Genomic DNA, 14,625 nt, shown 5'->3' on the forward strand with positions numbered 1-14,625 from the left:
CTCGCCATAGGTTATCAACTCGTACTGTCTCATACGCAAATCTTCCCCTCCCCGCTCCCAGATCGATAATTCGGTCTCCGTTCTATACGCCATTTTTATCGTGATTCGATCAGCCAGTGCTTGTGTCGCAGTTGCTCCTCACAATCTTGGACACCGATTCCGTTGCGAAAACCACTGCCTTTAACAACACCACATAGTAGCTGGTAATATCAGCCAACCATTGAAAAGATCCACTCTTTGAGCATTCGATTCTCCTTGTTTGGATGGAATAAGCTCGCGGCCCAAGCACCGAATCCACCTGCGCCTACGTTGGCTTGCGATTCTACGAAGCTGCAGATTATATATCCATTGCGATACGTTCAACACCTTTGCTTCGGTCGATGGTGATACTCATATGTAGGCTATATACCAGACCTCCGGTTTGACTTGTGGCCATCCATCCGTATTCCGCAATTCTGCATCCCTTCTTGCATCAGCTTTGGCTGCTTTGAAGAGGCACAGTCCTACATCAGATTACTCCCCTTTTCTCGTGCAGAGGGTGAGAAGGGGAGGGCTTAGAGCGACTGAGATCCGGCTTATGTCTTCTGGAACATGCCGGGCGTAGTCATGGACACTGCCAATATCGGCGGACAGATGAAGGGATCACCCAATGACTCGCAGAATGGTGTATCTTGTTCTGCCGAGGAGAAGGCGCCAATGAAAGGCTCTGCTATTGTTCAAAACGGCTCTCTCTACGCAGCCGGCCTGGAGAAGGGTTCCGCTTATCGCACGGACGCATCGACCGTCACAGCCGTGCTAGCAAAAACGAGGGAACTACCAGAGCTACCACATGTGACGCAAGGATTCTTTCCCTTTTCGATCTTACTCAATAGATCAGCTCAACAATGCTGGAACGATCTACTTGATTTGATCACGGAACTCGCAGAAATCCAGGTGGCTCCCAATGACCCAGTATATGCATCAGTCCCCATCGCGGGAAAGCCACCGGGGAACCAGTCGTCTGAGAATATACAGAAGAAGCTCCGTGTGCTCGAATTTGCTCACGCTAAACGTGCCGACTTCATCAAGCTTCTCGTTCTCTCTCAATGGGGTCGACAAGCTGCAGATGTCAGCAAGCTGATCGACATCCAGAATTTTATACGTACACGTCACCAAGCATACACAGGAGCGCTACAATGGATTGGAGAGATGAAGAAAGACCTCGTTCGAGCCCAGGTGGCCAATCCGGATATCAGGACGTCCCTTGAGGTATTATCCAAGGGAAGAGTGGCGTCCATGCTTACCGTAAGTTACTTGTGCCTGAAACTAATGCCCCAATCTAACATGCGGTGTGCCAGCTCGGTTACAAGCCTCCCAAGCTTCTAACGCCGAGAAGAGCTCTAAGGAAGCTACAAAAAATCAACAGATTACTATGTACCCGACTTGCGCTGCATGATGAGCTTCCTCCTTCCTTTCAAACTTACAGCATTCATGACGGTCGAGTCACTTTTATCGTACCTACTGAATTTGAGCTTGACCTGTCCATTGGAGAAGGAAGTGGGTTGTCACAATTTTTTTTCGTCGACATTCGCTTCCTCTTCCATCCATCGTCACCAATCCCCAAAGGTCGAATATACAACAAGCTTGAGTCCAAAGTCAATGATGTACTTCAGACTCGCGGCTTGCCTGGCTGTTTCGATCTATTACATAATCTGGTTCTTACGAACAAGATCAATGTCCTCTTCAAACAAGCCACCGACATGGCAAGGGGACTCTGGGCTGATGTATTGCGCATCGAGCTGCTACATCGAACGGTTGTTGTTCACTATTGGGCACGGAAGCCTGGTAGCAAGAGCTGGTTAGAAATCGGGATCAATAGCGGCCGTCGCGGATCTATTCACGGGAGCCCTGTGCCACCCTACCTAGGGTTGCGCTGGATAAAAGATGGAGAAGAAGTCAATTCTGGGTTGATTGATTTTGACACGGCGAACATTTCTATGGAACGGTTACTTCGAAGTGTTATCGCGTTGCACGTATCTCATACCGTCTCCTCGGCTTATCACAGCATAAGTCAAAGCTTACTGTATTCAACCAGCACGTTGTCCTTACGAGCCCAGCTCACAACCACTGAGCCCGGTAACTGCCTACTCGATGTTCAACTCACGGAAACCAGATACCTCAGGGTTTCTGTGGAGCCGATGTCAGGAGCGAACGTCTTTTCCACTACGCCCAATATCTTGGAGCGGCCTGACAATGATCGGCTAGCAGAAAAACCTGCTGTCGATGACATTGTCACCCGTGTTGCACGCCTCCGGTGCATTGCAGCTATAGAAGAAGTCGAATGCTATTTGCAAATGCTAGGCTTCGACGTGATAAACCCAAGGATATTGAATATAGACGTTCGCAGAGTCTTTCCATTGAACGTTCTGCGCTTCTCCTTCTTCAGCCACAAATCTTGGGAGCGAAACTGGATTGTAGCAGCAACGAGCAGCATGGATGGTGATAACTGGTGGCTTGTTCAGCTTCGACCGGGGGTCGTAGCCACAAGACATTCAGCATACGATGTCAATGTCGGCAGCCGGCCCGCTTTTCGTTTGGCTCAGGTCGTCAGCAACACTTTCATCTCATCTCAGCTTGAAAAGAGTTATATGTCCTTTGCGAATCTTGTGCACAGTCTATCAGGAATTCTTACAATATATGCCAACTCCCGTTATCTGGCCGACCTAGACGCAATCCAATCATGTCCTCCTGCGCACAAGCTGAGAATCGAGGCTGGCTTCCAGATTCCAGACATTTCACTTCGATATGAACCTGCCAAGCTTCCCAACGCCTTACGCTTAGTTCTGCCTGCAGGAATAAGGCAGAAAGGTTTCATCAGAGAAACCATTCGTCTTACATTCCTTGGTATTGATTCACAGGCAAATCTCGCCATAATTGGGGCCTACGGACGATTAAATATTCCTGTGAAAGCTTTCAGTGCCCTCATATCCAAGTGTGACCGCTCTTTAGTGTTTCAAGAGAGCCATAACGGCTTTGCAATTCGTCTACTTGCGCCAACAGGTCGACCAGTCATCATTGGTCTCGTTGAAGATCTACAGAGACTCGAATGTGTGTTATCTATTCTGGATACCTTGCAACGGAAGAAGATAGAGGTCACGTCAATATCGCTGTCTGGCATCTCCTTCACCTATGGACCTGAAAGGGACTTAGCTGCCAGGCTGGAGGTTGACATCAAAAGAAACCCCCCTCTTTCAGAGGCCGATGCGGCCGAGCTTGCGACCAGGTCTGATTCGATCTTCCGCTTGCAGCTCGGCATAAGATTTGACTCCACAAACCCCCATCGTCGAATCCAGGGATCTCTTGCATCTAGCCTGAATCGTACTTCAGCTGAGGCCAGCATGGAGTCCATTGCTGAACTCCTGACAAGCACATTACCTTTAATGCGAGCTTTGGATCATATAATGGATAACACTTCTCGCAACGAGTCCTTAAAGGTGCAGGTGACGGTGCGCAACGCCATGACGTATGCTATTCACTATCCTGATGCAAATTTGCACTTTCGATTGGTTGCCAGGATACGTTCGAACCGCCTAGTGTGGGTGCTCAGAAACGTGAACAGCTCCGAGTCTAGTTCCGACCAGGTCAATTCTATGTCCAAGGTACAGCAGTCTCTGTATGATTCCAAAGGCGATGGCTGGAGAGGGCTTGGAAATGGTGTAATTGCACAAGTTGACCGGGTTGGGAATCTTTTGGGGGAACTTCACAGATGCATTGCTGCCTCCGTTCCCAATCCTTCTTTGAATAAAGCTGGTACCAGGGAATTATCGACCATCACGCCCACGCAAGCTACGGCGCTCAGAGCGGTTGCCTCGGGAGTGGCAACGAAACCAGTACGCCAGGATTCGTCACGTCCCGCTCATTTGCAGGAAAGGACAACTCAACACTCTGCCAGTGTTGCTTCAAACACTGCAGATGTCATCATGATCGACTAGAATAGAGGCTTCTGAAATGGAACCCATATTTGCACATGTCCATATCTTTATCAGTCCACTTCATATATAAATGCCTCGAAGTACCTTTATGGATTGTGCTTCTATTTGTGAATCTCGTATGCTGTATCTTGTTTATTCGCTTCCACATTCCTCTTGGAATTTTGTGGTAGTTAACCCCAGGTTTATGCTTCCAATGCGGGTTAAGTCCGATGAGTGTTCTACAGCGTGAGACTTCAGCAGAATTCAACATTGGTCTCCAAGTATGATGTGATAAATGGAAGTGAAGGTGAGCCCACATCGCGTCATTGCCTTATCCGACAAGGAATGTTCTCCTGCCTCATTGGGTTCGGGAAAATTCTATTGCCTGGTGACATCCTAACCGGACTAATGGTAATTCGGTGGCTAGAGTATCATTCCCAGAATTATAAGTCGCTAAGGTGTCGCATTTGTGCTCTAGCGAAAAGATGACTAGTAACGCTCTTCTCTAACCCGTCCCCGGTTTTTGAGAGCGTCATATTCTATCCATTGAACGCAAGTAAGACCACTTCCTGAAACAACCCTTCCTGGGTTCATGACATGGCAGCCTTCGTACGTCATGCAAAATGGAACAGATTCTGGGTCAGCCAAGATCAGCGCGGTTGGCAGTGGATATAGCTGAAGTGAAGACGCATAGTCCCAGAGAACGGGTCGCAGAGAGAGTGGGAAAGGCGACAAGTTTCCTTGATCTAGGATGGTCTTGACAAGCTTTCGAGCAATCGAAGTTGCAGAAGGCATTGCATTGGCATCAGTAGACGTGTATTGAGCTTGAGGAGCTGGCTGATCTTCGACTTTCAAGCCACTGTTCCCATTAGTGTCAGTCATGTCGCCTGGGCCGACCTTGATTGCGCTGCGTCGAAGTCTACTCGATATGTCATCTCGAAATATGGCGATGTCATGGAGAGGTCCGAACAGTGTCATACGCGCAGGATTAGAAGTCCATACTGCTTCGCCAGGCGGCTCAGACGTCTTGGAGCGATCCACATGTGAATTTGCTGCGGCAAACGCACGTCTCACCCTAGTAGTGAACAACTCGGGAATAGCATGGCGCGGTAATGTGGAAGCAGCACCAGCTGAAAAAGCTGACGACCATGGATCATTGTCACCTGGGACGAAAACGAAGGTCGAATGCTGTAGCAGCAGGGGAAACTCAGAGAGTGTCAAGGATAATGCATCAAAGTATTCTTTGTACTCGATACTGCCTGCCTGGCCACTGCTGTTGATTATTGCTTTTTGCACAAAATTTCCGATAAGGACGAATGCTACCGGAAGTTCGACCACATTAAGGCTGCTGTAGTAGCCAAAAACCTTTTTCAAGGCATCCAAAGTCCCCATGTCGTCAAGGTTGACCTCACTCATGATCGCCATCTTGAGTCGGCGACCATCTTCAGCATTGTCGTGAACATTCTCTAAATATTGAGACTGGATTTGTCTCATGCGTGGGCCTTGTGCCCGCTCACTCCCAACCCCTAGGAAGTCTACCCAGCCCAGACCTCCGCTTGAGCTGATTTCACTATTGCGTTGTCGGTTGCTTGTTCCCAAGGTGATGTCGCGGCGCTCACATGGAGGCCCACAAATAGAAAGGCCTATGAATTTCCCTCCGATGGCTCCACCAACGCCAGAATTACCACCGAGTGAAGATCCCTTAACATGTGCTTCCTCTTCGTAGACCCCATCTACAAGAGCAAACATGCCAGGGGCAAGCCAAGAACCATCTTCCGGGACAATTCGCCCATGACTCAGATCAAGAACAATACTTCCGGTTTGGTCACTTAGAGAGAGCTCCCCGGTGGGTGACACTGAGAGTAAGCCAAGGATTAGGTGGGAAGTCCCGCTTCTTCCCAGCAGATTTGCGACCGGCGTCAGTTTGTAGCCGGTTGATGTTCGCTGTGATACCGACTGACTAGACAACCCTGCTGATTTTTGAAATGACTCGTTCCGAAGGAGCCGTTGGTGAACGATGTTGTAGCGGTCTCTGAAAAAGGCAGTTTTATGAGACGGCGATGGAAAGAGTGAGGGCTTTGATTTAGCAATCTCGAAATACTTCATATCCCCATGATATGTTAAGCGTGGAATATCAAATGCCTCAATAATCCTCAACCATTGCCTTGGATGTAGAGCCAAGTCAGCCTCTTCGGACTTTCCGCCTTCAAGGGTGTTTGCTGCAAGAACAGTCTCCGAAATCAAACCCCTGCTGTTCAAGCTTGGACTTCGGCTTGAGGTGGCCTCATGTGCCGATGTATTCTTCCCCGCGACCATTCTCCCTCCAGTCATATTACCCTCCAGGACTTGCAAGATGGCCTTCAATGAGGCCCCTTTACCTTCATCAACAATCACACCACCTCCGGCTTTCCTCCAGCTCTTGGCAACTTCATCCAGCACACGTTCAGCAAGGCCCTCTTCCCGCCATCCCGAGCCACAGTTCCTTCCCACGAAATTTGCTAAGGTCTGGAGAGCAGATGATGAGATCGTGAGGTTGTGCTTCCGCGTAAAAGTCCGAAAGGCCACAGGACGAAGAGTAGAGGGTGGAAGTAGAATGGGAAGGATCGAGGTTCGCGTAGGAGCGTGATTGGGTCTGGTCTTTCGAAAAGGGTGCGCAGGAGTGCCAAATCCAGGCGACGATGAAGGGACCGGATCCAGATCCATGCTTGGGGCTCGAGATAAATGTTGGCGTTGGGAAAGAAGTGTTGATAACTGCCTTTCGATTGCAACAATAAGACCAAGAGACAACTCAACCTGTTCTTTCGGTAGGGTGATCGCGATTTACCCTCGTGAGCAAAAGCGTGATATGCCTAGAATACCCCCTGATTCGTTGTTGTCTTTCAAATGTGAGTCCTCACAATGGTCGCGAGTGGAAATAATTCAGTACCGAATCCGATAGCTAGCTATCTTGCCCGAGCGGGACGCGAGGTTGTCGCGCGGCGCACGCGCCTTCCCGCGATTACTTATCGCGGGAGGTCTTTTATTTCTCTTTGTCGGAAAACTAGTCAGAAACCACTTGACGCTGACCTATATGCTTAGGCGAGTCGCCCTAGTCAACTTGATAACTTATAACTGTCCCCCTTCCCGGTCTTTTGCTCACTGGTTTATCGCCCTCCTTGCGACTCGAGTCGCCCTGCGCAGTTCATCGCATCCTGCATCCCGATTGAGTTCTGTATGGGTTGTCCATCCGATGTCTCTGATGATTTTCCCTTCGCACTGCTGACTAGAGCTGCAAGCATATCTATACCTATAGTCAATTCCTTTAAGATAGCTAACATGGCGGAAACAAATGACTTGAGTGTCGCCCCACCCCGAGGAGATTGCGACGGTGATGACCGGGCGTCCTTAGACAATCTTATCAGTCAAGCTGCAGCGAAAGACGCAATCAAAGATTACAGCGCGGCCGCGGAGCTTTATTCCGAGGCTACGGAGCTTCAGGCGAAACTGAATGGCGAACTAGCACTCGACAATGCTGATCTTCTCTTCGCTTACGGGAAAGCCCTTTATAACGTTGCTGTTAGTAAGAGCGATGTTCTTGGATCAAAGGTGGCCACCGAGCCCCCTTCTCAATCCAACAATCCAACACCGACAGCAGAGAGTGTCATCCAAGATGCTATCGTCCAGGCGCAGTCTGCAGAACCAAGATCTGAAGTCAAGGCCAAGCCGACCGATGATACGAGCAAACCATACTTTCAATTTACAGGCGACGAGAATTTCGACGATTCCGATACTGAAGACGAAGATGATCCCCCGCTTGTCGAAGAAGAGGAGGATGACTTTGCCAATGCCTATGAGGTTCTCGATCTGGCGCGTATACTGTACCAGAAGAAGCTAAACGCATTGGAGGAGGATGCCGGGAAAGGGAAATCTGCGAAGGCACCCTCAAGCCTCAAGCAACTCAAAGAACGACTTGCTGATACGTATGACCTACAAGCTGAGATCTCACTCGAAGCTGAAAGGTTTGCGGATGCAGTGGCAGATTTGAGGACAGCTTTAAGTTTAAGACAGTCGCTGTTCCCCATGGAAGACCCCTCCGTTGCCGAATGCCATTACAAGCTTTCCCTCGCCCTCGAATTCGCATCGGTGAGCAAAGCTAACGATGATGCCCAAACTGAAGATGGTAAGGTCGATGAGGAAATGGTAAAAGAGGCTATTATACAAATGGAACACGCTATTGAAAGCTGTCGAGTCAGAATGGCCCAGGAACAAGCGAAATTGGATATGAATGACTCACCGGATGAAGATAAGGCTATCGCCATGAAAAGAAAGATAGCTAATGTGAAGGATATTATTTCCGACATGGAGCAAAGGGTAAGCCCCCGCCTTGCATTTCTGTTTTTGTTGGGAGCCTCGACCCTCATATCTATTTAACAGCTCGTCGACCTCCAACGCCCTGTCGCCTCATCCTTGAAAGCTAGCGATGTGGAAGACACCATGCTTAGAGGCATCCTGGGTCAAATTGTAGGACAACCTGTTTCTGAACGAAAGGCTCGACTTGACGCAGTCACCGAAAATGCAAATGACTTATCTGCATTTGTGAAACGAAAGCCTACTAGCGCCTCTCGACCCCAAACTAGGGAGTCGACTAAAAGGCGTATGGTTGGAGATAAGACCCAAGACTCCGAACCAAAAAGAGCCCGAACGACCGACCTCAAGGATACGATATAATAGCTGGTGAACTCCTTAAACTCACGTGCATTTCGCCCGTATCTACGGGCTCCGCCCTCCACCTCTCACAATAATGCAAGCTCTCAACGTGAATTTGACGCCGAGTCTCGTTGATAGTGAATTATGATACCCGGTTGATTAAGGACATTGTGCATGAAAAGACAAGATAAAATCGTACTCATCGGGTGGAAAGCCCAACCAGTGATGACAAACGCTGCGCCCTGTAGAACTGCAAAAGCTGGTCGGCAAGTGCAACACCCGGACGAAGTTGAAGACTGACAAGATACAGTCGCTCTTGCGGGTTGTCTGGCTTGGAAACTGGTTGGATTCACATTTGTTCCCAGGTCGGTAAATCTTTTGAGGTTGATGAGGTTGATCATGATGGGTTGTGTCTAAACCTAGAAAGATAATGTTCCATTTTGCGACTTCTGCGGCGCATAGCTAGACCAGGACTCCAGATTGCGGCGAAGAGATCTTCGCATTCATCCTCATCCTGGCTGTCGAATTCTATAACGTCTTCCGACAAGCTTTCCCGGTGTTCCTCAGAGCATGAGGTTTCAGGATCGAGAAGCAGATTGGCCTTCGGTGCAGACTCCCAGAATGGTGACGTTGTAATTTTCTCGGTCTCTAGTATGAACTTGCCGACCTTGTAGCGTTGTGATTCCTCCTCTGCGGAGACATATTTCCAGCCGAGTACAGCTCCACAGAGGGCACAATTTAGATCGCTTACCATGTGCGCACCGGTCACTAATCGTCGAGGTATAGGTTTTTGCACGATGGTATTTGGGAGACAATCTGTCGCTGCGGAAGATGGACTAATAGAAACCGCACTGGCAATGATTCGTGCAGACACAAGCAACGCGCGGCCATGACGGCCAGTGAAGCCTTTGCTGATAATTTGCGATGTCAAGCATAAATCGGCCGCGCAATGAGAGCAACGGATACAGGACATATGGCCCATCAAGAATTTATTGGTGTCGTTGCTCGTCTCCTCTAAACAAGGTATTGGATCTAGTCCAGAGGACGGTCCCTGGGTTGCAACCTGCCTGGGGCGCAAGATACCTGGACGAAGTAGAAACTTAGGAAACATCGGAGCGTTTACCACAACTGTATTGCAGGTATAGTCAACAGAAGTATCATCAGAGAACCTCCACTCAAAAGGACCAGTGGGTGATTGGAAGAATATATCTTCTGAAATTTGACTACCTCATAGCTAATGCTAACTATAGCATAGGTAGTCCTGAGGTCATCTCCGCGTGATCCGCCATTTGTCCCTTGGCGCCCGCAACATCAGCCATTCCCGTGATAAGGTGATTCATTACAGGTATGTATCGTAGGAGAGCCGATATGCGGCAATTGGAACCACCGAACACACCATTGCACGTAAGAGCCCTGGGAGTACAATTGAGCCTACAATGATTCGAATCGCTTCTAAAAGTAGGCCAACAAGCATCATCAGGTGGTGCCGGATATTTCAGATGACTAGGACATGCTAGGAAACAGGAACCTTAGGAGTGTTGCTCGACGCAAAGTAGACAAATAGGTTGCTGCACCAGAGGAAATGAAATCACCGCTACACGAGTAGCCATAGTATCATAAGACTCGGACTTCTAAAGAAAGCGGACATGTCCCTTTGATTATACCTCGGCGCTTAAGAAGAGCCACTTGTCGCTCAATGTATGATTGAGGTCATTTTCAACACTCCATTGTTGCAGGGTAGTTAGATTAAAACCACACCACCCAAGGTTCCTTACGATTTCGAGCTCGACCGCATTGTGCGAACGCGGGATACAAGCAACAATTTGCAAGCATTGGAATGCACTAATACTTGCAAGCTCGAATAATGCCACCAAACTACATCAGGTGAAGATTAGTAAGCACGAATGATGAGTGTGCTGGTTTATGAAGGCCCGACCAGATTTGAGATCACATACCCAGTCTTGAGGCCGTGGCCCAAAGTTTGGTCAGAGAAAAACACGAATATGGTTGGTTGGCCATCACTCGTGATAGTCACAAACCCTCGATAAGTAACGTCATTTGTGTAATCCAGAACTTCGAGCCAGTGCTGGATCGGCGTGTGCATGCCCTCGACAATTTCTGGCTGGCTTTGATACGCACCCATCCCAGGCGACTCCTGCTCAGTAAATCTCCTCTCACCAAGGAATATTACAGACAGGTGCTCGCAGAAGAGCCTCTCACACTCTTCCGGAATAGCATGCGTTGCCTCCCCTTTATGCTCCAATAAGTTGTTCCCTGGCCAGCTGATTCCCATACCGGGAATGATGGACAAGTCAAGGGGAGGACGTGAAGGCGGCTTAAACCCTGAGGGGACCTCAGGGATACCACTGTGCTCCTGAGTACCGTGCTACATTAGCATCTGTGGATGGAGCAGGCACCTTCCTTGGGGAAAGAGTATCTTACCGGTGCCCATAGTAGTGCAGTAGTGGAACCCAGTAACTGCGGAGGTGATAGTATTCACACTGTAACAGCTTGCAAGAACGCTGACCTGACGGGTTCTCTCAGAGCACCGTTGCAGCTGACTATCACTACTACTGATATCGTTTGATGATTTGGCCATGGTGGGAACTTGACGAAGGAGAGAAACTAGGGACTGATTGTACGGTTAGGAGGGGTATGAATGTTGTAGGCTTAGTAAAAGACTTCTTGAGTCACCGGATTCTTCGATGACAGCTGGACCGTCGAAAGGAATAACAAGATTGAAGATCTTTGGGAGAGGTGTTGCAACTCGATAGGATGACGATGTTAGCTGGCAGATTTTTGTAATCGACGGCCTGACGGGTGGGAGAAGTGACAGATCACAGAAGGGGGCTGCGGGTGGATCCGTCCACTCTGATACGCGCGGAAGTACGTACTCATACTCGAATCATATGACCTCGGGGCTGATGGGATCTCAAACCCCACTCTGCCGATCTCCCGGCGATAGGTATCAGTAAGGGGGAGACATACACGGACTTCTACTCCGGATCGCAGGGTGTTTATACTCAATACTCTATTACATAGTTTAGGGGTCACAAGTCTGGTCATCGCCAAGACGGGTATAAGGGCATCCATAAGGCCGGCATAAAGGGCTTGATTGACAAGGGAAGTTCATCCATATACGCAAAAGATTAACTGGATTGATGCTGGTTAATAGTACACATATCATGCACCGTGAGAATTAGAAAGAATGGTAGAACAAAAACTCCCGTGAAGTTGTAATCTAAGCAAGGGATCAGAGTCTGAAAGAGATACGAGGATGTCAGCGCTGAAGGCAGGGTTTTCACAGAGCTATGGCCAACACCAGAGTATATTCTCAGAGTTCCCGGTAATCGCTCGGTCTCGTCCTTCGATGTCTTGCCTGGTGTCGTTGCGGGTTAACAGGCTGACGAAAATATGCAGTGTCTTCTTCTCTGGCAAAAGGAGTACTAAAAGTGGTTCGCTGCTGGTTTGAGAATTGGCCAATTTCTAGGCCCTGCGAGAAGTCGGTACTTGGCTGGACTGGCCCATTCATCTGTGACATAGGAAACATGCTAAAACTCGAGTCTGCCGCATTGCCAAACATACTTGCGCTATAGCCACCCATTTGATCACCATACATTACACCAGGGAGTTGGTTGAAACTCGCACCATTCATCGGGTTCCAAGGCTGGTTGATGTTCGGTGGAAACCCATTGGCCGCAGGAATGCCCATATAATTCAAGAAACCGGCCCCTTCAGAAGCAAACCCAGGAGCAGGAAATGGTATCGCAGGCATTCCTTGGGTTTGCGCGAGCCCAATTCCTCCAAAATTCATTTGCTGAGCAAAAGGTGGCTGCTGGAAGCCATTGGGTGAATCTTTAGCCTGCGAGGCCTGCATCTCGACAGACGATTTGCCGTGAGAGTCACTTTTTTTCTGTTTCTTCGAAAGAGAGATTGGGCTAAGACCTTCGGAGGCAGTGCTGATAGGCTCACCATCCGCAGGCCTCTTTTTCGGGGCAGTTGGCGCAGTTGACGGGGCTAGGGCAGGTGAGACCTCTTTCGCTGCCACGGAGATTTGGCCTGAACCAGATGCTTTACTGATTGCTTGAGCCTCTTGCTCCACTGGCTGCTTTTCTTTTTCTTTCTTCTGATCTGTCTTCTCGGTTTCGTATTCTTTGATTCTGGCAATGGCGTCATCGTCGACTGACAGATTATCAAGGAGAACGCCCTCTGTTCCACATCCAGGACAAACGAAGTCACTCTCAATCAATGCGTTCGCAATGCAGTCGTTGCAATATGTTTTCTGGCAGCATGGGGTTTTGGTGGGCTCCAGGAACATTCTTCTGTCTATTGGACATTCTAGGCCACGTGCTTGAAGTTCTTTGCTGTGTTCTGCCGCAGCAGCTTCGGCGGCGGCGGCAGCAGAAGCTTTGGCTTTTTCTTGGTAAAGCTCCCAGGCGGCCTTATCTGGTTTCGCAATGACAAAATCGCCATCAGCGTTGACCATAACGCCGGTATTTCTTGAATCTTCATTCGAGCCATCCATAGTGAGGTTCTCGGGCTTGTCTACTTTGGTTTGAAGTGACCGCGGTATTCCGGTGGAGCGTTTCACTCTGTATTTACCGTCAAATTTGGGGTCGTTATTCGTAGGGCACTCATGTATGAAATGTCCTACACATTAGGTCAGCGAGGCTTCTCCATAGAGCTTGACACATGCAAGAACTCACCCTTCTCGCGACAGCGGTAACAGATATACCCCGGGGGCATAGGACGCTCTTGGGAATTCCCAGGCACGATCTTACCCCTCCCACGACCGAAAGGGACGGGTGTGGCGCTGTAGGATATTAGAAGATTGTGTTGTTATGATAAAAGGTCTGGCAAACACCGGGATTTTGTACTCACTTCGCCATTTCTTGCTGTTGCTCTTTCCATTGATGCGCCTGCAGATTGAAAAGGGCATTAATCTTTTCCTCTTCAGTCTGGGCATTATTGAGCTCGAGAACGCCGTTGCTGACGGGTTGGCTATTGAGAGAAGTTCGAATTGATGAAAATTGGTCATTACGAGGAGTGCTGCGCGCATTGACTGGCATTTTCCCGGACACATACCGGGCGGCGCCGCCTTTCCCTGGCCTTGATGCTGGCAACCTCCGAGCTATGACTGAAGTCGATCGCGGTATGATGTTGGTGTCGTCATCGTATTCTGCTCGGGAATTTTGTTAGCAAATGTCGATTACATTTCGACTCCTTATTTGAATGCTCGTGAGTAAAGTGGAGAGTCGGCCTCTTGGGAAACAGATCGTAGAAACTGACTAACCTTCTCCAGTATCCTCATTGTAGACAGAGAGCTCAAAATCGGTTCCATCCCCCAACCTACTTTGATTGATAATCTCTCGTTTCAGCTCGAAGACGGATATACCGGTGCCATCGAAAGTTACCCGGGAGGGTTCTTTTTGGGACTTGAACTTGAAATGAACAGATGATGACATTTTATTCAATTGGAAGTCCAATGATTGCGTTGTCAATGTAATTAGATCAAAAGGAGAATGCCACTTTCACAAAAGATACACGGGAGAACAAGGTAGACAATTGGTAACAGCAACGAACGGGAGGGCTTGCAGATCACAAATAACAGATTGACTTGCAAACAGTCTCTTGCATTCAAGTTCAGAGATCGAAGGACTACCCTTTCTCGAAGGCGTTGCTCGAATATGTAATGAGGACTTCTCTTCTAAGCTGGGTGGTCACGAATGGCTGTATACAGACAAGTCTGACGATTGTGACGAATACAAGGATGATGCAAGCAATTCTGCAAGAAGCCGAGAGAGAATTTCAATAAAGGTTTTGAGGGCTTTGCTAGTCCAAACCTGAGCTAATTGAGCTTCCCTCTAACCTGCAATGACGACAGATTTAGTAGGATAACCTCGGTCGTGGAGCGATAACGATAGGGTTGTAGAAGATCGATAAATTATGGGCTCACGAGTGCATGTAGACAAGAGGATGAGGAAGAAAG

The 14,625-nt window shown here is 48.8% G+C and overlaps 6 protein-coding genes across 6 annotated transcripts; 2 read left to right on the top strand and 4 right to left on the bottom strand.

Moving 5' to 3' along the window:
* The first annotated feature begins 342 nt into the window (after positions 1-342).
* On the top strand, positions 343-4,205 carry BO66DRAFT_195412 (mediator of RNA polymerase II transcription subunit 14). Its single transcript, XM_025642486.1, has 2 exons — positions 343-1,284; positions 1,338-4,205. The coding sequence occupies exons 1-2, from the start codon at positions 592-594 to the stop codon at positions 3,969-3,971; spliced, it is 3,327 nt and encodes a 1,108-aa protein (XP_025499678.1). The 5' UTR covers positions 343-591; the 3' UTR covers positions 3,972-4,205.
* On the bottom strand, positions 4,114-6,918 carry BO66DRAFT_382684 (DNA polymerase epsilon noncatalytic subunit). The gene has a single exon (XM_025646021.1). The coding sequence runs from the start codon at positions 6,651-6,653 to the stop codon at positions 4,440-4,442; it is 2,214 nt and encodes a 737-aa protein (XP_025499679.1). The 5' UTR covers positions 6,654-6,918; the 3' UTR covers positions 4,114-4,439.
* A 64-nt stretch (positions 6,919-6,982) lies between these two features.
* On the top strand, positions 6,983-8,845 carry BO66DRAFT_195563 (SHNi-TPR domain-containing protein). Its single transcript, XM_025642489.1, has 3 exons — positions 6,983-7,161; positions 7,243-8,300; positions 8,364-8,845. Exons 2-3 carry the CDS (start codon positions 7,266-7,268, stop codon positions 8,655-8,657), a joined length of 1,329 nt encoding a protein of 442 aa, XP_025499680.1. The 5' UTR covers positions 6,983-7,161; positions 7,243-7,265; the 3' UTR covers positions 8,658-8,845.
* Positions 8,697-10,152, bottom strand: BO66DRAFT_195481 (yippee/mis18 family protein). Its single transcript, XM_025642488.1, has one exon. The coding sequence runs from the start codon at positions 9,745-9,747 to the stop codon at positions 9,034-9,036; it is 714 nt and encodes a 237-aa protein (XP_025499681.1). The 5' UTR covers positions 9,748-10,152; the 3' UTR covers positions 8,697-9,033.
* Positions 10,153-10,294: 142 nt separating this feature from the next.
* Positions 10,295-11,235, bottom strand: BO66DRAFT_332918 (ornithine decarboxylase antizyme; the record flags this gene model as incomplete). The annotated part of the gene is made up of 3 exons (XM_025644157.1): positions 10,295-10,511; positions 10,592-11,002; positions 11,054-11,235. The coding sequence occupies 3 exons, from the start codon at positions 11,233-11,235 to the stop codon at positions 10,295-10,297; spliced, it is 810 nt and encodes a 269-aa protein (XP_025499682.1).
* A 286-nt stretch (positions 11,236-11,521) lies between these two features.
* On the bottom strand, positions 11,522-14,409 carry BO66DRAFT_195472 (cleavage polyadenylation factor subunit MPE1). Its single transcript, XM_025642487.1, has 4 exons — positions 13,930-14,409; positions 13,518-13,815; positions 13,343-13,449; positions 11,522-13,286 (listed from the first exon to the last, which is right to left on the bottom strand). Exons 1-4 carry the CDS (start codon positions 14,099-14,101, stop codon positions 11,971-11,973), a joined length of 1,893 nt encoding a protein of 630 aa, XP_025499683.1. The 5' UTR covers positions 14,102-14,409; the 3' UTR covers positions 11,522-11,970.
* Between the last annotated feature and the right edge of the window lie 216 nt (positions 14,410-14,625).

The sequence above is a fragment of the Aspergillus aculeatinus genome (assembly GCF_003184765.1).
Source record: "Aspergillus aculeatinus CBS 121060 unplaced genomic scaffold BO66scaffold_57, whole genome shotgun sequence".
Classification (NCBI taxonomy): Eukaryota; Fungi; Ascomycota; class Eurotiomycetes; order Eurotiales; family Aspergillaceae; genus Aspergillus; species Aspergillus aculeatinus.

What these genes read in the sequence shown, in the direction of transcription:
- BO66DRAFT_195481 (XM_025642488.1), bottom strand. Translation starts at nt 9,747, where the DNA reads ATGTTTCCTAAGTTTCTACTTCGTCCAGGTATCTTGCGCCCCAGGCAG.
- BO66DRAFT_382684 (XM_025646021.1), bottom strand. Translation starts at nt 6,653, where the DNA reads ATGGATCTGGATCCGGTCCCTTCATCGTCGCCTGGATTTGGCACTCCT.
- BO66DRAFT_195412 (XM_025642486.1), top strand. Translation starts at nt 592, where the DNA reads ATGCCGGGCGTAGTCATGGACACTGCCAATATCGGCGGACAGATGAAG. An exon ending in GAGTGGCGTCCATGCTTACC is followed by an intron (nt 1,285 to 1,337) that starts GTAAGTTACTTG and finishes GCGGTGTGCCAG; the next exon opens with CTCGGTTACAAGCCTCCCAA.
- BO66DRAFT_195563 (XM_025642489.1), top strand. Translation starts at nt 7,266, where the DNA reads ATGGCGGAAACAAATGACTTGAGTGTCGCCCCACCCCGAGGAGATTGC. An exon ending in TTTCCGACATGGAGCAAAGG is followed by an intron (nt 8,301 to 8,363) that starts GTAAGCCCCCGC and finishes TCTATTTAACAG; the next exon opens with CTCGTCGACCTCCAACGCCC.
- BO66DRAFT_195472 (XM_025642487.1), bottom strand. Translation starts at nt 14,101, where the DNA reads ATGTCATCATCTGTTCATTTCAAGTTCAAGTCCCAAAAAGAACCCTCC. An exon ending in CAACAGCAAGAAATGGCGAA is followed by an intron (nt 13,450 to 13,517) that starts GTGAGTACAAAA and finishes AATATCCTACAG; the next exon opens with CGCCACACCCGTCCCTTTCG. An exon ending in TTACCGCTGTCGCGAGAAGG is followed by an intron (nt 13,287 to 13,342) that starts GTGAGTTCTTGC and finishes CCTAATGTGTAG; the next exon opens with GACATTTCATACATGAGTGC.